The following is a 24814-nucleotide window of genomic DNA, read 5'->3' on the forward strand; positions in this document are numbered from 1 at the left end:
TGGTACAGTGTGAGTCTCCACCCCTTACAGTGCGCGCATGTGTGACGTTTTAACGTTGAGTGGCGATCTTTGAGGAGACGTTCAAAACAAGCGATGAACAAACAGACAAGAAGCCGACGCCATGCAGATACTTGCAGATACCATCATGACGATACTTGCAAAAATACACCCCCTAAAAGGATGCCATTGATCCATCAAATTGTCCATTTCATCAAGATTAAAATTGACGATCTTGATCAAAGTTCGGGTCATAGGATGAAAAGTGACGATTTTTCAGATGAAAATTGATGATTTTAGAAGATTGACCTTGAGTTGACCTTTGACCTTTTGACCTCAGAATAGTTGGTTTCCCAATTCAGTGACTCAATGTGCAAATGCTGTTCAATCCCCAAGTCAATCGGATGAAAATTGATGATTTTTCAGATGAAAATTGATGATTTCGTATGTTTGACCTTGAGTTGACCTTTGACCTTTGAACCGCAAAAATAGTTGGTTTCCCAATTCAGTGAGGCAATATACAAATGCTGTTCTATTTTCAAGTCGATCGGATGAAAATCGATGGCTTTTCAGATGAAAATTGATGATTTCGTATGTTTGACCTTGAATTGACCCTTGGACCTCAAAAATAGTTGGTTTCCCAATTCAGTGACTCAATATGCAAATGCTGTTCAATCCCCAAGTCAATCGGATGAAAATTGATGATTTTTCAGATGAAAATTGATGATTTTGTATGTTTGACCTTGAGTTGACCTTTGACCTTTGAACCGCAAAAATAGTTGGTTTCCCAATTCAGTGATATATACAAATGCTGTTCTATTTTCAAGTCAATAGGATGAAAATTGATGGTTTTTCAGATGAAAATTTATGATTTTGGAAGTTTGACCTTGAGTTAACCTTTGACATTTTGACCTCAAAAATAGTTGGTTTCCCAATTCAGTGAGGCAATATGCAAATACTGTTCTATTTTCAAGTCGATTGGATGAAAATTGATGGTTTTTCAGATGAAAATTTATGATTTTGGAAGTTTGACCTTGAGACCTTTGACCTTTTGATCTCAAAAATAGTTGGTTTCCCAATTCAGTGAAGCAGTGTGCAAATGCTGTTCTATTTTCAAGTCAACCGATTAAAATGGCGATTTTCGAAATTTGACCTCCAGGTGACCTTTGACCTCAAAATCAATAGGCTTCTCAATTGTGACGACCTCTACAACTCGGTGAAGTTTCATGACAATCGGTTTAGAATTGTGACCTGTAGGCCGGCGACCAACAAACAAATGAAAAATCACTCAGAGTGACACTTGGCAAAATAAAACAAAGTAGCATGGCACTCAGTAGAGCATCCTTTTGACTTCAAAAATAGTTCGTGGTTGGTTTCAGTAAGCTGATATGCAAATCCTATTCAGTTTTCAAGTCAATCAGATGAAAATTGAGGATTTTAGAAATTAGAAATTGTTGACCTTTGGCCGATGTTGACCTTTTGGCCAATGCTGATCTCAAAAATTGGTGGTTGAATTCAGTTCACTGATATAATTCACTGATAAATCTCTGACACCTTCAACAGCTCTCCCTACCTCTTCCTCCTCTTCCACATCTTACCCTACCCCTCCCCCCCCCCCCCCCCCTGTTCTGGACGCGATGCTCCCCCTTCCTCTTCATTAACGGTATGGACCTCAAACATCCGGGGCCTTCGCTCAAACTTGACTGATCTCTCCATACAGGTTGCTTCTGACAAACCAGATGTGATCTGCTTAACAGAAACTTTCCTCCTTCATGATGTCTCTGATGCCTTGGTATCTCTCCCAGGTTACTCCCTCCTCCGGTATGATAGACCTGAGCCTCGTCCTGGAGGTGGGGTTGCTATCTTTATAAAAAAACTCTCTTCCTCACTCGCCCTCCACTGCCCTCTCTCCACCTCACCCCCAGGAATACCTTTGGCTACGGCTTCCCCTTCGCTCCCACCTTTTGTTCATATGTGTGTTGTACCGTCGACCAAACAGTGATGACTCCATCTACATCTCGCTGTCTGATAATATGGACCAACTTCTATCTACCCATCCCAACTCTCTCTTCCTCATATGTGGTGATTTCAATTGTCACCATGCCAGTTGGCTGGGTGTGGGTACCTCTCTCACCAGCCATGGCTCTTCAGCAAAGGACTTCTGCGACTCACTGGGACTGACACAATCTGTCAATTTACCGACCCGGATCTCAGTCAACGTAGCATCTTCTCTTCTGGATTTGGTTATGACAAACTTCCCTGAAAATGTCTGCTGCTCTTCTTCTGCTCCAATCGGCTCATCTGAGAATGTGCTTGTCAAAGTGGACATCTCTCTGACCATTCTCAGAGAGCCTGCTCAGCGGCGACGAGTCTGGCATTTCACTCAGGCCAACTGGCACGGTCTTCAAGCAGCCATCAATCATCTGGACTGGTCTCCCATCTCTACCGCCTCTGACATCAACTCATCCTGGGAATTCTTTCAAAGTAAATTGCTCTCTCTCATGCACAGATTTATCCCATCTCGTCTTCAGTTGTCATACCCTTCCTCCCGTCCATGGTACACGGAATCTTGTTCAGGCTGTTGCCCTGAAACAACTTGCTTTAGTCTCCTGGAAAGCAAATCCAACGGAAGGAAATCTCATTTCCTTTCACAAAGCCCGAAACAAGTGTGTGTCCACCCTCAGGAGAGCCAGGAAACAATATCTCACCGTTCTCAAGACCGAACTCTCTTATCTGTCTCCCTCTTCCAAATCCTGGTGGCGTCTGGTCAAATCTGTTTCTGGTGTTTGTTCCCCCTCCATCCCCTCCCTCACCTCAAACGGCTTAACGGCTGACTCCGCACGTGAAAAAGCTGAATGCCTCAACTCTGTGTTTGCCTCTAAATCTTGTGTCCCAAACCCATCCCTCTCCGTACCCAGTCGTACCCAGCTGCTCCTGGACTCTGTGTCCTTTCCTCCTGACAAGGTGGAAAAGTTTCTGTCAACCCTCGACTCTGATTCTGCAACTGGTCCTGACGGCATCTGCCCACTGGTCCTAAAATCATGTTCTTCCGCTCTTTCACTCCCTCTTTCTGTTCTCTTCACCCTCTCTTTTGCTCAAGGTCATCTGCCATCTGCTTGGAAATCAGCCAGCATCACCGCTTTGCACAAAAAAGGTGCAAAAACAGATCCCAGCAACTACAGACCAATCAGCCTTCTCCCAATTATCAGCAAAGTCATGGAATCCATCATTGCTTCAGATATGAAATCTTTCCTCTTCTCCAATGGCTTGATCTCTGATCATCAATTTGGTTTCAGACCTGGTCACTCTACTCTGGACATGCTGCTTCTGCTTTCTCAACAATGGATGGAGGTCCTCAACACCAAACAGGAAATTAGAGCTGTCTCCCTTGACATTTCACGTGCCTTCGATACGGTCTGGCACCCTGCTCTGCTCACCAAACTCTCCTCCTTTGGTATCCATGGAAATCTCCACGCATGGCTGGCGGACTTCCTCTCTGGTCGTAGTCAACGTGTGGCCCTGAATGGGTTTCTCTCATCTCCTCTTCCTGTTCAGGCTGGAGTTCCCCAAGGTAGTGTTCTGGGCCCTGTGCTTTTTCTGGTCTTCATCAATGATCTCTCTGACTCTCTTGAAAATCCTCTCTATCTCTTTGCTGACGACTCTACTCTCTGTCGCTCCATTCCTCATCCCTCAGATCGGCAGTCTGCAGCCTCCTCACTCTCTGCAGACCTGGACAAAATCACAGACTGGGCAAACAAATGGAACATGTCTTTCAATCCTGATAAATCTCACACTCTTACGATGTCTCTCCGAAAAGACCGACTGGAAAACCCTCCCATCCACTTTCTGAATAATCCTCTCCAAGAAGTTCTGTCACTCAAGCTTTTGGGTCTCACTATTTGCCATGATCTTTCCTGGGAAAACCACATTTCAAATCTGGCCTTCAAAGCCAGTCGCCGACTGGGCATCCTCCGTCGTGCGAAGTCCTTCCTTGGCACACCTGAGCTCCTCACCACATACAAGGCTTTCATCCGCAGCTCTATGGAATACTGCTCTCCCCTCTGGTCTGGTGCTCCTGCCACACACCTAGCCCGTCTTCACGCTGTTGAAACCAAAGCGTTCAGAATCATTGGAATCTCCCGCGATGAAGCTAACTCCAAGGGCCTTTCACTCACTCACCGCAGGCAGGTTGGTGGTCTTTCCGTCTTCTACCGACTCCTCTCTGGCCTTGCCCCCCCCCCAGCCCTCTCTGGGCTCTGTCCCCCAAATATTCCTACAGGTCGCACAAGATCTGCCTGCAACCCTCTTATGGTTAAACTTCCAAAATCAAGACTTTCGGCTCACCTTCACTCCTTCATTTCTCTTTTCTCCCGCCTCTGGAACAAACTCCCTCACTCTCTTCAATCCCACTCCACCCTCCAGGTCTTTAAAACAGCTGTTCACCACCATCTCTTATCCTCCCCCATCCAAAACCTTTATCTTTTCTACCCCCGCTAATTTCGGTCCCCTTGTGTTTTATACCTCTCCCCCCCCCCCCCCCCTCCCCTTCCCACGCCTCCTGCCCCCGAGTCCTCTCCCTCCCACACTTCTCCCTGCTCTCAAATGTTGTGGTTGTGTGCTTCCCCTTCTCTCCCCATCTTGTCTTCCGCTCCCTCTTTTTGTATATTTTGTTTGTCTGGTTGATTTGTTTGTGAAATAAATGTTAGCTCTTTCACGAGCCTCGATTCAGTATACAAAAAAAATAAATATGAAAATGCTCTTCAAATTTCAAGTCAATCGGATGAAAATTGAGGATTTTAGAAATTTGAGAAAAGTGGTGGTTCACCTTTGCCCTATGTTGACCTTGTGACCTATGATGACTTCAAATATAGTTGGTGGTTGAATTCAGTTCGCCGATATGAAAATCCCATTCAAATTTCAAGTCAATCGGATGAAAATTGAGGATTTAGCAAATTTGAAAAGGTTGTTGACCTTTTGGCCTATGTTGACCTCCAAAATAGTTACTTCAACCTCATAGTCCTACCCGACTGTATTGCAACCTCCGAGTCCTACCCGACGGTATTGCAACCTCCTAGTCCAACCCGACGGTGCTGCAACCTCCTTGTCCTACGCGACGGTGCTGCAACCTCCCAGTCCTACCTGATGGTGCTGCAACCTCCAAGTCCTAACTGACGGTGCTGCAACCTCCAAGTCCTACCTGATGGTGGTGCAACGTCTACCTACCCAACGGTACTTCAACCTCCTAGTCCGACCAGATGGTACTGCAACCTCCTAGTCCTACCCGACGGTGCTGCAACCTCTGAGTCCTACCCGATGGTGCTGCAACCTCCTAGTCCTACCCGACGGTGCTGCAGCCTGCAAGTCCTACCGGACGGTACTGCCAGCTCCAAGTCCTACCCGACGGTGCTTGAACGTCCTACCCGACGGTGCTACCACGTCCTAGTCCTACCCGACGGTGCTGCAACGTTCTCGTGCTATCTGACGTTGCTGCAACCTCCTTATCCTACAGGACGGTGATGCAACCTCCTTGTCCAAACCCACGATGCTGCAACCTCCTACTCCTACCCGACGGTGCTACAATGTCCTACCCCACGGTGTTGCAACCTCTTTGTCCGACCTGATGGTACTGCTGTAACCTCCTAGTCCAACCCAACAGTGCTGCAACCTCCTAGTCCTACCTGACGGTGCTGCAACGTCCACCTACCCAATGGTACTTCAACCTCCTAGTCCTACCCGACGGTGCTGCAACCTCCTATTCCTATCCGATGGTGCTACAACTTCCTATTCCTACCCGACGGTGCTGCAACCTCCTAGTCCTACCCGATGGTACTGCAACGTCCTACCTGATGGTGCTACAACGTCCTCGTCCTACCCGACAGTGCTGCAACGTCCTAGTGCTACCCGACGGTGCTGCAACGTCCTCGTCCTACCCGACAGTGCTGCAATGTCCTTGTCCTACCCGACGGTGCTTGAACGTCCTAGTTCTATCCAATGGTGCTGGAATGTCCTAGTCCTACCCGACGGTGCTGGAACGTCCTAGTCCTACCCGATGGTGCTGGAACGTCCTAGTCCTACCCGACGGTGCTTGAACGTCCTAGTTCTATCCGATGGTGTTGGGACGTCCTAGTCCTACCCGAAGGTGCTGTGACTTCCTCGTCCTATGTGACGTTGCTGCATTCTCCTGATCCTGCAGGACGGTCCTGCGACATCCTTATCCTACAGGACGGTGCTGCGACCGCCTTGTCTTACCGGACGGTGCTGCAACCACCTAGTCCTAACCCACGGTGCTGCAACCTCCTAGTCCTACCTGACGGTGCTGCAACCTCCAAGTACTACCTGATGGTGGTGCAACGTCCTACCGATGGTACTGCAACGTCCTACCCAATGGTGCTACAACGTCCTCGTCCTACCCGACGGTGCTGAAACATCCTAGTTCTATCCGATGATGGTGGAACGTTCTAGTCGTACCCGATGGTGTTGGAACATCGTAGTTCTATCCGACAGTGCTGCGACCTCCTTGTCCTACCTGACGGAACTGCGATGTCCTACCCGACGGTACTTACCACACACTACGCCGAGGGTCTTCTCTGTTTTCTTTTGTTTTCGCTATTCAATTGTTCCTTATATTTGATATCTGACATACGATACGTGTTACAGGGCGTCTGTGCCTCTAAAGCAGCTTCCTGAACAATGATTATACTGGGTGGTTTGCCATTGCCTTCCTAGCAGTAGTTCGGGCAGGAATTTGTAATTTGTTCAGGGTGGCGGCGCTAGCTCGCCTACTGTTCGTGAAGTATACAGTGGGAATCTTTAACGTCCAGCAACTAACGCTAGGGAACAGAACACCCAGATGAACGTCCATCCGAGCAATGGCAGAATTTGTGAGCCCCGCCTGTGAAGCACCAGTCCAACAGTTTATAGTAGGGATAGGAATCAACCCCAAAATGGACAGGTCAAAGGCGAATATGCTATCTCTGCGCTGTGTTGTCATGGTGCTGCATGGCTATGAACTAAAAAGCTCCCTTTACCGTGTTCACAGGATAATCTCGGGTTCACATCATTTGATGAAGCCTGGTGTTGGCTTAGCGGTTAGGGTGCCGGCTTGGGATCCTAGGATCCTGGGTTTGAATCCCGGTCGATCGCTGAATTAACGCCAGGACGGTTGACTCAGCCTGTCATCCTTCCGAGGTCGGCAAATTGAGTACCAGTTCACTGGTAATTCCCCGCGTGTCGCAAGAGGCGACTAATAGGGTTGGCGACAGGAAGGGCATCCGGCCATAAAACATTGCTTCAAAAAGGGGACCACAGTGCCCGAAAAAAGGCTAATCCCTGCTCTGCGGGGAAAATGGCCTCTAAAGGTGGCTCATATAATTTTCTGGAGCCAGGGGACATTCAGCTGGCTCTTCCATTTGCTGGCATCCACTGGTACATTGAAGAACCTGCAGCGCTTTTTTAAAAAGTGCACGCCATTGTGTGCTGCACCCTGGCTATATTTCTAATTCCTGCCAAAGTATTTACACAAATGCCAGGCCTATCTATGCCGCCATCATGGGGGCAGTTGTGCCAATTTACCAGTGGTTAGCACGACTTTATGTGCCGATTAGAGATAGCTTAGAAACATATCTCTGTCTGGACTCTAAAACATCCTCCAATAATTAATTTTCTTAGCCAGACAGATCAAATAACTGTTATAATTTAAATCACCATGTCATGGAGGGAGAATGTCATACATCATGGCCGCCAACGCCGAGAGCACATTGATTGACGACGTCATCAGAAACTCAAACTCGAATTGTGCAGAAGACAATTTATTATTAGATTTGGTTAAAAATTCTTCACTTCACTCACTTAAATTCTTCTATCTAGATCCGGATCTTCACCAAAATTGAATCGATTCTTCCTCGTCACACACACAACTTCTCCACCAAGTTTCTCCCAAAATCCGTCCACAACATTCGGATCCGGATAGTATAATTTTTTAAGTGATCCTTCACCATTGAGAGATAGGGCCAAAAACTATACATAGCATGATATCTCAAAAAGTTATGGACATTTTCAGCTATTCATTTTTAATTAATTAAAATTTAAAAAACTCCATTTTGACATTATGGGGTATTATGTGTAGATCAATGACAAAAAAAATCTCAATTCAATCCATTTTAAATTCAGGCCGCAACACAACAAAATGTGAAGAGTCAAGGGGTGTGAATACTTTCTGAAGGCACGTAGTCTTTCATGACTGACATGTCTTATGGACAACCAACATCATTGGTTGTCCATAAAAAAGGATGACATGGCACACTGCACGTTGGTTGTCAGTTCAGGGACATCAGTCACATTGAGTCCTCGTGTCTCTACTGGTGGTAGAACAGTCAAGCAGCAGAGGCCTGGGAAATGCATGCAGGAACGATGGCTCAGATTAAAAGCACAGCACCACAACTGTGATAACTTCATTCAAACAATTCTCTAATCATTAAGACTGATAAATTATTCGAAAGAAATAATTGTAATATGTGGAAATGTTTCTTTTTATTTGCGGGGTACACTAAATGGCAATGAGAACCACGAGATACCTAAAGTCCGAAATGTACAAGAAAAACCCCATCGGAAGTATGCAATGACATCACGTCGCTCAGGGATAAGAATACCATCCGCCATTATTGGAGACAAAAACGAGACAGCTAAGCCACCCTGGCAGACACACGCACAGATAAAGACTAGAATTCATTAATTAATACCAAGTCCAGTATGGGAGATACCACTGATGAAATGGTCACACACCAGCTCATATATGGGTGGGCCATTGATCTATTCCTGCTTTTGAACACCTGCAATTCTGTTCCTAAGAAACAAAATCGAACAAAATATTCACAGGATGTAGGTACATATTTAAAGTTTTGTGGTCAGAATTTTATTGAATTCAGAAGTGTACAAACTTAGTTATGGATTTCGATGTCATTTCCATCATTTTCAAGCAGTATGTGATGTGCATCCTTTCGCGATACTCCAGGACCATTTTTTGTCACATTCCGACCGTAATTTCTCCAAAAGCTGCTTGAATCTGCTCCTTCAGGTCTTGGATGTTCGCTGGTTGTGTTGCACAAATCTTACTATCAAGAAAGCTCCACAGGAAACGGAGCCCCACCCCACTGGGGTCTCCAGATCCGCGAATGGCTCAACAAGACATTCGATTGAAAATTTGCCAAGAATTTTTCATTTGCATTTCAAAGATTCATTTGCATTTGATTTGCATTTTTGAATTTGATTTTTTTTTTTTAACAAGCAAATTTGAATTTGAACAAAATTTGAACATAAGAATGAATTTGAAAATTTGAACATTTGAATGAATTTGAAAATTTGAACATTTGAATTTGAATTTTGAATGAATTTAGAATAAAAATTTTAATTTTAATTTGAACAAAGAAAGAATTTGCAAATTTGATTTGAATTTTTGATTTGAACAAGATTTGATTTGCATTTGAAGAGGCATTTGATTTGCCAAGAATGGCTCAAGAGACAGACCGGTGGATGGGTTGCAGTTCACCCAATATGCCCCCTCGTTCACCAGAGCTCACCCCGTGCGATTTCTTTTTGTGGGGCTTTCTTGAGGGCAAGGTTTGCGCAACTCAACCATGAACATTCCAGACCTGAAAGAGCAGGTTCAAGCAGCTTTTGGAGAAATGTGACAGAAAATGGTCTTGGAGTATCCCAAAAGGATGCACACATTGCTTGAAAATGATGGAAATCACATGAAAATTCATAACAAATTTTGTACATTTGTAAATTCAATGAAATTTTTTTACCATAAAACTTGAAATATGTACCTATATCCTGTAAATATTTTGTTCGATTTAATTTCTTAGCAATATAATTACAGGGGTTCAAAACCATGAATATATAAATGGCCCACCCTGTACTTCTCCCAACCTCAATTTGCCTCCCAGAATGGTGGCAGCATTATGCAGTTTCATTCTCACAGCGGAATTTATATTGAATTGATGTAGGAATTGACGCATAGTACAGTATACTACCTATTGCTGAGGACACTGGACTGCAACTTTGTAGGTCTGTCGGTTCAAGTGTAGCTGAAGGTAGCAGTAGTAATTGGAATTGTATTCTCAGGAAGTTGAGCGAGATTCAAGAGCATCGCCATGTTTTGGCGAAAACCCAGCTGGCTCATTAATGCCCATCAGGGTGGTATATATGAATGAATGAATGATCGTTTTAAGGCCATTTTCCCCGCTAGAGCGGGGGTTAGCCTTGCGGGCACCATGATTCACTATTATTCCCTCCCCTTGTTACAGGAGGTCGTTCTGAATAACTCAAGGTCCAACCATTGTCCTATACGTTCCACTTCAAATTAAAGTGAATAGCAACGGTACCCGTCCTACGGGCGGGCTTCAATTGGGAGGCCCAAATGAAAAGGCAAAATATCAGAAATTTAAGGCTTTTTTTATATTTTAAACGATTCATATAAACATCCGTTAAATAATATCACACGCAAATCATCAAAATCTAAACAGTATTTGTAGAATTTCAACAAAACCCACATCACTGTTCATATCGGTAAATATTATTCCATCGTGTTTGGAAAAGCTGGAAAATTGGAAATTGGAAAAATTGGAAAAAAAATTGGAAAAACAATATGGCCTATTTTACTCCAGGGGGTCCCAGGATTACCCATCCAAAATTTCGTTGTGATCGGTTCAGCCATTTTTGCGGTACCTGGGAACAGACGGACACAGACAGACAGACAGACGGACAGACATTTGGTGAATTATAGTAAGATTAGGCTCCAAGCCCAAGTAGGTCTTATCTACACAACTCCAAACAGCCACGCTGTTTCGCAAAATAAATATGCAAAAACGACTCCATTGATAGATCGAATCTCACCTTTGCTTAACAACTTCAGGATCTTCTTTACATATGAAGAACAGCTGTATCACATTTGTGAACTACAATTGATGCTATAAGCTGATAAAAGCTTCCTAGGATGAAGAAGCACATTCCATAATACTGTATATAACATGCCATTTGATGGATGGAATCCTGTGGATGTTTGAAAGGAAGGATGCTTCCTACCAGAGGATGGAAGGAATGCTAGAAACCTGGACGTATGGGGGTTAGATTAGGTTGGGTTAATGGAGGTACAAAAGATCACAGGTGGGGACGGGGGAGGGCATGAGATGGTGGTGCACCATTTGCCTGAAGCACTGGAAGGCAGAGTGGGACTGAACAGCCTCTGGAAGGAGGTTTCACAAACAGGATAAGAGAGAAGAAATGAGTGGAGGTGTGGGGGAGGTGTGGGGGAGGGGGTGGGGGTCAGCCTGGATTTTAGAAGTTTAATGATCTGGGGGTTAATAGAGGAACCAGGTTACTGATTTAGTGATCACCAGTCCTAGAAGTGTGTACACAAAAGTAGTAAGCAATATAGTGAGCTTTGGCTTGTGGAACATCATACACCTTTTGTCAAGTGTTAAAGGAAAACACACCTGAGTTGAACTTCCTGTCTTTCTTGTTGTAGAACTTCGCATACGATGAAAAAACAACAGGAATTATTGGGACCTGCAAAACAGTCTGGTAAATGATATTTGAAGTTTGTATGATCAGTAACAGGCAAAACACGTGATCTTGCAACAAAATGTAACACAGCTCCTTCAAAAAGTATTCACACCCCTTGACTTTTTCACATTTTGTTGTGTTACAGCCTGAACTTAAAATGGATTAAATTAAGATTTTTTTGTCACTTAACTACACATAATACCCGGTAATGTCAAAGTAGATTTTCTTTTGAGAAATTTGTACAAATTAAATAAAAATGAAAATCTGAAATGTCTGCAGTGAATAAGTATTCAACCCCTTTGCTATGACACTCAAAATTGAGCTCAGGTGCATCCAATTTCCTTTGATCATCTTTGAGATGTCTCTACAACTTGATTGGAGTCCACCTGTGGCCAATTCGTCAGTGTATAGCCCCGAGTGCTCTAAAAACAGCTCTTCCATGAGCCTGGACATCTGTATTGTTTTTATCCTGCACGCATAGCTGTTTGTCTACAGACGGTAGTCTATGATTGAGGAACTACTTAATTTCAATTGAATTATATATTTTGAACACTGTAGAACACGAATCGGAACACCACGTACTATGGCTCTGAATTTGGCAACATGGACGGAATCTCGTCCGGATCACGCATGCACAGAGAGGAGTACAGTCATTGTTTCAGTCTATCTTCCCGGCAGACAAACAAAATAAAAAATCATTTCAAACAGGAAACTTTCTGTTTTTAGGGATGGCATAAAGGACACAAACAACAGCCACAAATAACTAATTTAAAATGCTAAATAATATGGTGTAAAAAATGGTGCATCAACTGTGGTACACTTCTGAAAAAGTTTTTCCCTACAGCCTTTAAAACTTCTTTTATTTGAATTAAATTATGTATTTTAATACTGTAAAACACAAATCACATTGTTGGCACTTCCAAAAACCTCCAGTTTAGCAGTACTTGGTCAAAATATTATGCCATTTTACGCCATCTCGACCAATCAAATTTTCCGCTTGTGCTCTTAGCATTTTTTAAAATTTATTTATTATTATTATTATTATTATTTTTTTGTATACAAGATCGAGGCTCGTGAAAGAGCGAACATTAATCACACAGAAAGACAAACAGACACACAAAACAAATAACATCGGGAGCGGTAGACAAGATGGGGAGAGAGGGGGAAGGACACAAACACAACATTTGAGAGCAGGGACCGAGAGACATGGAGACATCGAGAGAACTGTGGGAGGGAGAGGGCTTTGGGGGGGAGGCATGGGAAGGGGGGGGGGGGGTGGGAGAGGTATAAAACATATGGACACTGCCAAGACTTCCAGGAAAGAAGTTGGAATTTCAAACAAGGTGGATCTGGGGTGAATTAGTGGGGGTAGAAAAGATCAAGGTTTTGGATGGGGGAAGATAAGAGATGGTGGTGAACAGCTGTTTTGAAGACCTGGAGGGAGGAGTGTGATTGAAGTGAGTGTGGGAGTTTGTTCCAGAGGCGGGAGAAAAGAGGAATGAAAGAGTGAAGGTGAGCAGAGAGCCGAGATTTCGGCAGTTTAACCATCAGAGGGTGGCTGGCAGATCTTGTGCGACCTGTAGGAATATTTGGGGGACAGAGCACAGAGAGAGCTGGGGGAGCAAGGCCGGAGAGGAGTCGGTAGAAGACAGAAAGACCACCTACCTGCCTGCGGTGAGTGAGTGAAAGGCCCTCAGAGATAGCTTCATCGCGGGAGATTCCAATGATTCTGAAAGCTTTGGATTCAACAGCGTGAAGCCGAGCCAGGTGTGAGGCAGGAGCACCAGCCCATAGGGGAGAACAGTATTCCATTGAGAAAGGGAATATCGGGATTCAGACAAAATCGCGGCTTGTGATCGAAAACGTGCTCGGAAAGATCGATTGTGCTCAGAAGCGCAAACAAGAGTTGAAAAGACCCTTTCGTGTCCTTTTTCTCAAGACTGCGTGGCTCTAATTGTTGTTGTTGTATAGCCCTGGACAGTTCTCTCAAACAAGCCTGTGGCACGGAGACACCTGATCGATCTCCCAGGAGCGACTCAGAGTTCACCGACATCCAGGATGGTGTACCCCAGTGCCGTATATTAACAGAGTCTGGCCAGCCTTTGATCTGCTCAACTACCGCCGTGATTGGTCGAGCCCGCGTCACGTGGTTTACAGGCGCCATTTTGCATACCACCTCAGCCGAGCAGCTTTCCTGCTGCACCCATTCCATGCCATTGCTTCGTATCGTTGCATATTTCATTTGAGTAATATTTCAATAAAATCAACCAATATGGTGTGTTGTGCCACTTGGGGATGTTCTGTTAGACCAGGACAAAGTCGTATAATGCACAGATTTCCTCGAGACAAGGAACGAAGTGCTATTTGGGCGGTTAAAATACGCCGAGTTGGAAGGAATCCATCACCTTACTCATTTATGTTCGGTAAGTGAAATCGCTTAATATACATTGGTTTCAAATCAAAAGTGACGTGACACGTGTGTATTAGGTCTCTGGTGAGCTTAACATTTATTTAGTCAACCATATATATATATATTATACATATTCCCTGTACCATTTTTCGTGTACATATGCAGTGTATAGGTTATATATATATAAGGGATTATGTATAATAACTGAAAATCAGGTATTATACATAATCCCTTATTATACATACAGTCACGTGAAAAAGTAAGTACACCCCATGAAAAGTTTTGACTTTTTCAACATATTTCAACATACAGCTATTTGATCTTCATTTCAACAATATTGACAGATAAAGGTGATATAATAGAACAAATATCATAAAACATTTACATTTTGTAGTCCATTGTATAATTTAAATAAACATAAATGCAAATTTCACATGTGGAAAAAGTAAGTACACCCCTACATTTATCACTACTTCAAATACCTAAAATTAGAATCAGGTGCACCAGCTCAGGTGCAAATGATTAGAACATCGTTAGAGAGGATCTTGGAGGAACCTGTCTTTTTTAAACCTCAGACATTTAGTTTGGTTTGCTCTTTGTTGTTGAAGTGTGCGGCGTCACCATGCCTAGATCAAAAGAGCTCTCTGAGGCCTTCAGAAAGAAGGTTATAGATGCCTACGAGTCTGGGAAGGGATTTAAAAAGATCTCCAAACAATTTGAAATCAATCATTCGACTGTCCGGAAGATCATCTACAAGTGGAGAAGATTCCAAACAACTGCCAACTTGTTCAGGCCAGGCCACCCCAGCAAGTTCAGCCAGAGAGCAGACCGCAAGATGCTGAAAGAAGTCTCTAAGAACCCCAGAATGTCATCACGGGACCTACAGGTAGCTCTTGCCACTGTTGATGTCAAAGTGCACGGATCTACCATTAGAAAGAGGCTGCACAAATTTGATCTACATGGGAGGTGTGCCAGGAGGAAACCATTGCTGTCCAGAAAGAACATCAGGGCAAGACTAAAGTTTGCCAATGAACACCTTGGCAAAGACCAGCACTTCTGGAACAAAGTGCTCTGGACAGATGAGTCAAAGGTAGAGCTATTTGACCACAGTACCAGAAGACATGTTTGGTGAAAAACAAAGACCGCATTTGACCACAAGAACCTGATACCAACTGTAAAGCATGGTGGTGGAAATATTATGGTTTGGGGCAGCTTTGCTGCATCAGGGCCTGGGCAGCTCACCATCATATAATCCACGATGAATTCTTCATTGTACCAGAGCGTGCTTGAGGATAATGTGAGGCCATCTGTCGGAAAGTTGAAGCTCAACCGAAGGTGGACCTTGCAACATGAGAATGACCCTAAACATACCAGTAAATCCACCAAGGAATTGCTGAAAAGAAAGAAATGGAGGGTTCTGGAATGGCCAAGTCAAAGCCCGGATCTAAATCCCATCGATATGTTGTGGGGGGATTTGAAACGAGCTGTGCATGCAAGAAACCCCTCAAACATCGCACAGCTGAAAGAATTCTGCATGGAGGAGTGGGCAAAAATTTCTCCCAGTCGATGTCAGAGACTGGTAGACAGTTATAAGAAACGCCTACTTGAGGTTGTTGCTGCCAAAGGGGGCAATACCACCTATTCGAGCCAAGGGTGTACTTACTTTTTCCACATGCAAAATTTGCATTTATGTTTATTTAAATTATACAATGGACTACAAAATGTGAATGTTTCATGATATTTGTTATATTATATCACCTTTATCTATCAATATTGTTGAAATGAAGATCAAATAGCTGTATGTTGAAATATGTTGAAAAAGTCACAACTTTACATGGGGTGTACTTACTTTTTCACGTGACTGTATACCCTGTAACATGCACTGTTTATATATGCTTATATATCAGGAAATACTTGTTTATGACGCAATATTTGTCACTGTTTGTGAAAGTTTCCTGAGTGAAGTGTTCTTTGAAAACGTAACATTTTTGGGGGGAAAATAATACTGTTTCCAAATATTATATTGTCAAAAAAAGCAGTTAATTTGGATTGTTTCAATACATAGGACTCTGCACAACGTTGTGGGTGTAGGTTGATATGGAGCCCCAATTCAATCTGAACAGCCTGCACTCCCGTACGGCAGTATTTGTATTATTTATTAATGTTTTATTTTTGTATGTTACGTTTCCAGATAATAGATGAAAACTAGTATACAAGCTCCATTTTATCAAATTACAATTTCATGCCAAGAGAAATAAAATGTATCAGTATGCTGTATGCAGCTGACAATAAATCGTGTGCCGCGACAGGCAAACAATTCGTGTGAATAAATGACGCCACTTGCAGATTTTATTATTCCAATAACAAACAACACATCACTTTAACTTGAATTAGTTGTTCCTCATTAAATCTGCGACCAAACAGTAATAACATCGATTCCCTCGTCACAGAACTACAGGATTGCCACAGCTGACATACATCTCGCAGTGCCAGCGCGCGAAGTTAGGTATGCAACATGGCGCCAGGATTTAAGTTGGCCAGACTCTCATACACGGCACTGGTGTACCCCACCCACCCCACCCCCCCCCCGTCCCCCCGTCCCCCTTCTCCCCCATCTTCACGAAGTCAAGGCCACGACAGAGAGAGAGAGAGAGAGAGAGAGAGAGAGAGGAGACCGGACAAGAGGGAAAGGGCCGGTCCATTTGGAGACAGATCGGCACTGTGACCGTGACTGCACTGCCCTGACAAATCTTGGCAGCAAGGAAGAATGGGGAAGATTTGGTACCTGACTTGAGTCGAAGGGTACAACCACCGTGATGAGGCATCCACCACCCCCCCATCCCCCCCCCCCCCCCCCCGTGTGTTGAATTTCTCACGTAAACAATGCCATAATATTTGTAGAAAAGGTACAAATATGGGACTCAGCTGGGCTGATCCGCTAGAAAACCGCTGTGGTGACGTCATAAATATGACGATGTCAGCAGTCATTTCACTGCAGTCCACATAATAAAGTTCAGAGGCAGATGCAAAATATGGGTTGGCCTCTTTATTCTCATTTGGTGAATGGTTGGCTCATAATGTAGGGAATTAACTCAGGTCATTTAACATTATAAATATTCGTCCTTCGTCTACTAATGTCCTTGCAATGTACATGAAAGAACACCGATGTATACTTAGGCCTCTCTCTCATGGATGTGATATATTCAATTCGATGTCGCCACACACACAGACTATGTGAGACGTGATTTTAACACCACAGTGCAATAAAATGCAAAGTTTGAGGCAAAGCTCGACAGTTAGATCTGGATATACAAACTTGAGCCTGGACAGCGAGATGAAACCCGCCACGTCTGAAATTCAGCAGGTGTCTTCCATGGTTTCTAGTCCCTTCTGGAAATATCCATAAACGTATCTGTGAGCCAGGCAAACGGGAACACGACACCTGGAGATATTCGTTCGAAAACCTCGAATTAATTGTTTCTTTATCACCATTACACATTAAAAATGATTCATTCATTTTCAGATCATTCTAATTTATATTAAAAAAAAATAATTAAAATCAAGTGAAAACAACAACTTTCAATATTTATCCTTATTATTAAATGTTTTGTCTTGTATCCTCACTTTATTAATCAAGAAAATTAAGCAGCAAAGGGTCATCTATTTATTACATACACAAACGTTGCAGAACTTGTATTCCTTACACCCCTCATTACAGAAGGCTTGTTTACACCTGTTCTTCAGGCCGGAGGTGAGTGTGGTGACATGGCTGGGGCGTGGGGCAAGATGGGTCACCATGATGATGTATTGGGGTTCACATCGCACATCCTGACACTAAACCAGCAGGTGTTAGTTTAATGGTTAAGATGGTTGGCTTAAGATCTTAGGGTTTTGAGTTTGAGCCCCTGTCGTGCCGTTACATAACACCAGGTGGGTTGACTCAGGCTGTCACCCTTCCGAGGTCGGCAAAATGAGTCCCAGCTTAAGGGAAACAGGGGGCACCACATGATCACTGGCACAGCCACGCTCCCAACAATGATGCAACCAGCAGCCACAGACTACATCTATATATATAAAACACAGTTTGTGTGTGTGTGTGTGTGTGTGTGTGTGTGTGTGTGTGTGTGTGTGTGTGTGTGTGTGTGTGTGTGTGTGTGTAATGTTACCGATAGACTCCTAAACGGAGAGGCTTACGTGCTTGATATTTGGCATAGACATGGCCATTGAGCCTGGGACGAACATGGCCGAACTCAAAATATTTGACGATCCATATTTTTTATTCATATTTACCTCAGCGCCTTTTAGCGAACGGAATCAACGGAATCAGAGCAGGTGGGCGCTGATTCGCTCAGAGCGATCACGTGATGACGCTATGACGCTATGAACGCTATGACGCTATGAAAAAAAAAATCGCTATGACGCTATGAAACGCTATGAACGCTATGACGCTATGAACGATATGACGCTATGACCGCTATGACGCTATGACGCTATGAAAAAAAAATCGCTATGACGCTATGAAACACTATGACGCTATGAATGCTATGACGCTATGAACGCTATGAAAAGAAAAATCGCTATGAAACGCTATAACGCTATGAACAGCTGTCTCCCTTGACATTTCACGTGCCTTCGATACGGTCTGGCACCCTGCTCTGCTCTCCAAACTCTCCTCCTTTGGTATCCATGGAAATCTCCACGCATGGCTGGCGGACTTCCTCTCTGGTCGTAGTCAACGTGTGGCCCTGAATGGGTTTCTCTCATCTCCTCTTCCTGTTCAGGCTGGAGTTCCCCAAGGTAGTGTTCTGGGCCCTGTGCTTTTTCTGGTCTTCATCAATGATCTCTCTGACTCTCTTGAAAATCCTCTCTATCTCTTTGCTGACGACTCTACTCTCTGTCGCTCCATTCCTCATCCCTCAGATCGGCAGTCTGCAGCCTCCTCACTCTCTGCAGACCTGGACAAAATCACAGACTGGTCAAACAAGTGGAACATGTCTTTCAATCCTGACAAATCTCACACTCTTACAATGTCTCTCCGAAAGGACCGACTGGACAACCCTCCCATCTACTTTCTCAACAATCCTCTCCAAGAAGTTCTGTCGCTCAAGCTTTTGGGTCTCACTATCTGCCATGATCTTTCTTGGGAAAACCACATTTCCAAGCTGGCCTCCAAAGCCAGTCGCCGACTGGGCATCCTCCGTCGTGCGAAGTCCTTCCTTGGCACACCTGAGCTCCTCACCACATACAAGGCTTTCATCCGCAGCTCAATGGAATACTGTTCCCCCCTCTGGGCTGGTGCTCCTGCCTCACACCTTGCTCGGCTTCACGCTGTTGAGGCCAAAGCTTTCAGAATCATTGGAATCTCCTGCGATGTAGTCAACGCCGAGGGCCTTTCACTCACTCACCGCAGGCAGGTTGGTGGTCTTTCTGTCTTCTACCGACTCCTCTCCGGCCTTGCTCCCCCAGCTCTCTCTGTGCTCTGTCCCCCCAATATTCCTTCAGGTCGCACAAGATCTGCCTGCAACCCTCTTCTGGTTAAACTGCCAAAGTCTAGGCTCTCTGCTCACCTTCACTCTTTCATTCCCCTTTTCTCCCGCCTCTGGAACAAACTCCCCCACTCCCTTCAATCCCACTCCTCCCTCCAGGTCTTTAAAACAGCTGTTCACCACCATCTCTTATCTTCCCCCATCGAAAACCTTGATCTTTTCTACCCCCGGTAATTCACCCCAGAGTCCTTGCAGTGTTCATATGTTTTAATCCTCTCCCACCTCCCCCCAAGTCCTCCCGATGTCCCTGTTCTCAAATGTTGTGTTTGTGTCCTTCCCCCTCTCTTTTGTGTCCTTCCCCCTCTCTCACCATCTTGTCTACCGCTCCCCTTGTGTTTTGTGTGTCGGTTTGTCTTTTTGTGTGATTAATGTTAGCTCTTTCACGAGCCTCGATCTTGTATACAAAAAAAAAAAAAAACAAAAAAAAAAAAAACGCTATGACGCTATGAAAAAAAAAATCGCTCGCTTTGCCAAGAGGCTCGCTCCCCCCCCCGTTCCCCTCCCCTTCCCCGCCCGGCAATGCCGGGTACTTCTGCTAGTCTATATATATATATATCTATCTATAATTCCAGCAATCTCTGTGTGTGTGTGTGTGTGTGTCTGTGTGTCTGTGTGTCTGTGTGTGTGTTTGTTTGTTTGTCTGTGACCGCTGTTTCTCGACAACCACGGGTCCGATATACTTTAAACTTGCCAGGTATATTGCTGGGGACCCGAGGATGTGCCTTTTCAAGGTTTCATATTAATCGGACAAGTAGTTACCGAGCTATGTCCAAAAAACGATTCAACCAATCAGAGAGCAGCGAGCTATCACGTGTGCCGAACGTGCCGAACAGACTCTGCCTCGGACGGCACATTTGAGAGCGTATTCATTTATTTCACGTTGGCAAACTATGTTGGCGTTAAACTATGTTTTAAAACTAATTAAAACTAATTTGCGATTCTTTCGCTTTCCTGCGCGTTTGTGCACGCTTTGGCGATTTCTTTACCAAACTCCGCAAGCCGTTCGCTTTGGACCAAACCATTTCATGTAAATAGAGGGGGTGGATTGTCACCGTACTCGCAAGCCGTTCGCTTTGGACCAAACCATTTCATGTAAATAGAGGGGGGGGATTGTCACCGTACTCGCAAGCCGTTCGCTTTGGACCAAACCATTTCATGTAAATAGAGGGGGGGGATATAATTTTAGATATATATATAGTACGGGCATGCCCTAGTCTATCTATAATTCCAGCAATCTCTGTGTGTGTGTGTGTGTCTGTGTGTCTGTGTGTCTGTGTGTGTGTTTGTTTGTTTGTCTGTGACCGCTGTTTCTCGACAACCACGGGTCCGATATACTTTAAACTTGCCAGGTATATTGCTGGGGACCCGAGGATGTGCCTTTTCAAGGTTTCATATTAATCGGACAAGTAGTTACCGAGCTATGTCCAAAAAACGATTCAACCAATCAGAGAGCAGCGAGCTATCACGTGTGCCGAACGTGCCGAACAGACTCTGCCTCGGACGGCACATTTGAGAGCGTATTCATTTATTTCACGTTGGCAAACTATGTTGGCGTTAAACTATGTTTTAAAACTAATTAAAACTAATTTGCGATTCTTTCGCTTTCCTGCGCGTTTGTGCACGCTTTGGCGATTTCTTTACCAAACTCCGCAAGCCGTTCGCTTTGGACCAAACCATTTCATGTAAATAGAGGGGGGGGGGGATTGTCACCGTACTCGCAAGCCGTTCGCTTTGGACCAAACCATTTCATGTAAATAGAGGGGGGGGATTGTCACCGTACTCGCAAGCCGTTCGCTTTGGACCAAACCATTTCATGTAAATAGAGGGGGGGGATATAATTTTAGATATATATATAGTACGGGCATGCCCTAGTATATATAAAACACAGTTTGTGTGTGTGTGTGTGTGTGTGTAATGTTACCGATAGACTCCTAAACGGAGAGGCTTACGTGCTTGATATTTGGCATAGACATGGCCATTGAGCCTGGGACGAACATGGCTGAACTCAAAATATTTGACGATCCATATTTTTTATTCATATTTACCTCAGCGCATTTCAGCACATGGAATCAACGGAATCAGAGCAGGTGGGCGCTGATTCGCTCAGAGCGATCACGTGATGACGCTATGACGCTATGAACATTATGACGCTATGAACGTTATGACGCTATGACGCTATGAAAAAAAAAATCGCTATGACGCTATGAAACGCTATGAACGCTATGAAACGCTATGAACGCTATGACGCTATGACGCTATGACGCTATGAAAAAAAAAATCGCTATGACGCTATGACGCTATGAAAAAAAAAATCGCTCGCTTTACCAAGGGGCTCGCTCCCCCCCCCCCCCCCCGTTCCCCTCCCCTCCCCTTCCCCCTCCCCCGCCCGGCAATGCCGGGTATTTCTGCTAGTATGAAATAATACTCTTCTGACATCCGAGAGACAGTTTTACCTTCTTCCCCCAACATTTCCTTTCCAATAACTCACATTGTCTTGGTGCAGGGAACACGCTGTTTTCTCAAGCGTTCCACGTGCCGCCCCAGGCTGCCTGCGATCGATAAACACTGTCCCACACAGATACGACGCCAGGCCAAATGCGCCTGTGAACATGAGAACCTCCTTTTTGGCCACGGGCACGGTACGCTCTGGAAGTACCTCCATCATACCTGGAAAGAAAGCAAATGAACAGCTGGAGAAAAAAAAAGAATATCGATTTGAAAAATATTGTTGCAGAAATTATTCCTAGGGGTTAATAAATGCTTAATATAGCATAGTTATCTCCATATTGAATGTTTAGAATAAGCGTAAAGTGATTAAATGTGACCGGAAAGTGATTAAATGTGACCGTAGACATGCGTTGCTAATTTGTATAGTTCGAAACGTCAAACCCACCCTGTTGTGTGTGCAAAATGCCCCCCCTCCACCTCACCCTATCCCCCCTCCACCTCACCCTACCCCCCCTCCACCTCACCCTACCCCCCCTCCACCTCACCCTACCCCCTTCCCCGCCCTAGCAGCCTGCAGGAACTTTGGTATAGCGGGGCAGATATGTGAAACAATTGTTCAGATTGTGGTAAAAGCACCAAATTTCGTACAGTTCATCTTGAATACATAATAATCGATTTCAGATATAGTGCCAAGAAAAAAATCCCCCTGGTGGCCATATTTGGCCAAAATCCAAGATGGCCACCAGCCGAGCCGTGAATTTCTATTAAACCCGATATTTTCTTTAATATTCAAGCTACAGACATGAATAAAACATCATTTTGTATGTTTTCAGACACAAGGAATCCAATTACAGCATTAATTCTTTCATAAAATACATTTATTTCAACATAAAGGGCTTTTTTGTGCCAAATTATCTGAAATCGGTGAAAAATTTGACCGATTTTAAGCAATGTGATGTGATATCATATCACAACATGGGTGTATTATACTCATAATATAAATTCTAAGTATTTTTTACTTGCAATAATATATGTAATGCATGAAGGTGTAATTGTACACATCATTTATAATATGGTAATTTAGTAACCGAATCGCTCTGTTGTTCCACCTGCCAACAGTTTAGCACAACAATACATCGCTACCATTAAATTATGCACATAGTACACTGATGCATGTGAAATGAGATTTAAAAATGAACAATATTAAAACATTTCACATTAAATGAAAAGTAAAATTACTTTACATGGAATTACCACATGGTTGAGTTTTAAAATAAATGCATTGTCATCATGGTAACATATGATGTACAAGCAGAAGCAAACATAAATAAAAATGTAAACAAATATCGCAATGCAATATATTGGGAAGTAAGAACACAAAATCATTAAGCAACTACTTCTGACTGCAGTTGGGTGTGGTTGACATTCCACATTATAACAGATTATTAAGCACCTTGATATGATATACCAGTATACCAGTAGCCACTATAGCTGACTGCTGGCAAGAACGATACCGTAAAACTGATATACAAATCAGACTAGAATTAAAACACAATTACCCACATTGGCAGATCTTGAAATAAACAATAAATTGACCAGTTCATGTTGTATATAGACATGATAGACAACAAATACATTAACTATATACACCCATGTCAACTGAATGACAATACTACTGAAACATGATGATGTCTACTACTAATACTGCAGTAGGCTACATTCGACTAGCGAATGAAAACGCCATATCATTACATCATTTACAAACAACAGTCAGTTGCCTTCATTGTGGTCGCAATCACCCCTGCATTGACAGAGTGTTGTGCATTTAAGATTTGCTTTGACACACTTGCATTGTCCCCTGCAACCTTTCACACAATGACACTTTATCAGCTCGGAACAAGACATTGCTGCTTCAGGCAGTAGTGTCCACAGTGGTTCCCATTCATGTAGATTGTAGAGCGTTCTTCTTCCACCCCCATGCATCTGGGGAAGGCACCTCTGGAACACGCACATGTGACTGTCCCCAAATATGTCCACCTTGGTAGACTGTCCGTTTCACTTGTTGTAACAGTGCTGCACTTGTTGGCGGTATACCATCGAGAGATCTAGCTTTGGTACTGAACATGTGTTGCCTGGCTGCATTTACGCTGGTTTCTGAAGATGTCCTGTCATACAGCAGTACAACGAAGCACTCTAAAACTAACATGTACTCTTCGTTGAAACTTGACAGCGTTTCCGTAAGAGTGATGAAGACTGGAGTGACCTCGGGGAATGATTTCCAAATGTCGAAAGCAGTCTTCTTTCCTCTCCCCGCAAATGATGACACGGTGTCGCAACCAGTGAAGGCATGAAACATTGGAAGCGCCCTTGCTTTGTCATGGCCTAACGATGTGGCGATCTCATGAGCAAGGATGTACCGGAAATGCTTTCCTGTGCCAAACGCAACCCATATCTCCGTGTTCTCAAGACGTACAGCATTGGAGACGGCAAGAACAAGTACATCAGTGTCGACTGTCCGCAAGACAATTCTGCGATGTCCTCGGTTTGCTGCATCCATTGCATGGACGAACATTCTCGTGTCTGCTTCTTCGTGCGAACAAGGTGCCATAGCCGATACGTTTTGATTCACACGAGTACACAACACATTCTCTCCACATGTCGTGTACACTTCCTTCTCTGTGGAGAGATTTTCCACCACCTATGGTTAGAAGTAGCGACAGTAAAGAAGTATTAGTGATTATAGATTCATATTGGTATAGAGCATTGGTATATCAGTAGTACGCACACTTGCTAACATGGTTAATGAAACTACATTGTATATTAAATGTTATGTACAATTATTTGCATATAT

The 24814-nt window shown here is 43.9% G+C and overlaps 1 protein-coding gene across 1 annotated transcript in view; it reads right to left on the reverse strand.

Annotated features, from left to right (window-relative positions):
• Window positions 1-7786: 7786 nt before the first annotated feature.
• Window positions 7787-24814, reverse strand: part of LOC137430184 (1-acyl-sn-glycerol-3-phosphate acyltransferase alpha-like) — a 68090-nt gene continuing 51062 nt past the window's right edge. Inside the window, exons 3-6 of the mRNA XM_068120833.2 lie at window positions 22004-22182; window positions 17286-17381; window positions 11490-11562; window positions 7787-8384 (exon numbers count right to left, since the gene is read on the reverse strand). Of these exons, the coding sequence (XP_067976934.2) occupies window positions 8263-8384; window positions 11490-11562; window positions 17286-17381; window positions 22004-22182 (470 nt within the window). The 3' untranslated portion in view covers window positions 7787-8262. The remainder of the gene's footprint in view (window positions 8385-11489; window positions 11563-17285; window positions 17382-22003; window positions 22183-24814) is intronic.

This window comes from Myxine glutinosa, chromosome 6, assembly GCF_964187855.1.
Source record: "Myxine glutinosa chromosome 6, kmMyxGlut1.1, whole genome shotgun sequence".
Lineage (NCBI taxonomy): Eukaryota > Metazoa > Chordata > Myxini > Myxiniformes > Myxinidae > Myxine > Myxine glutinosa.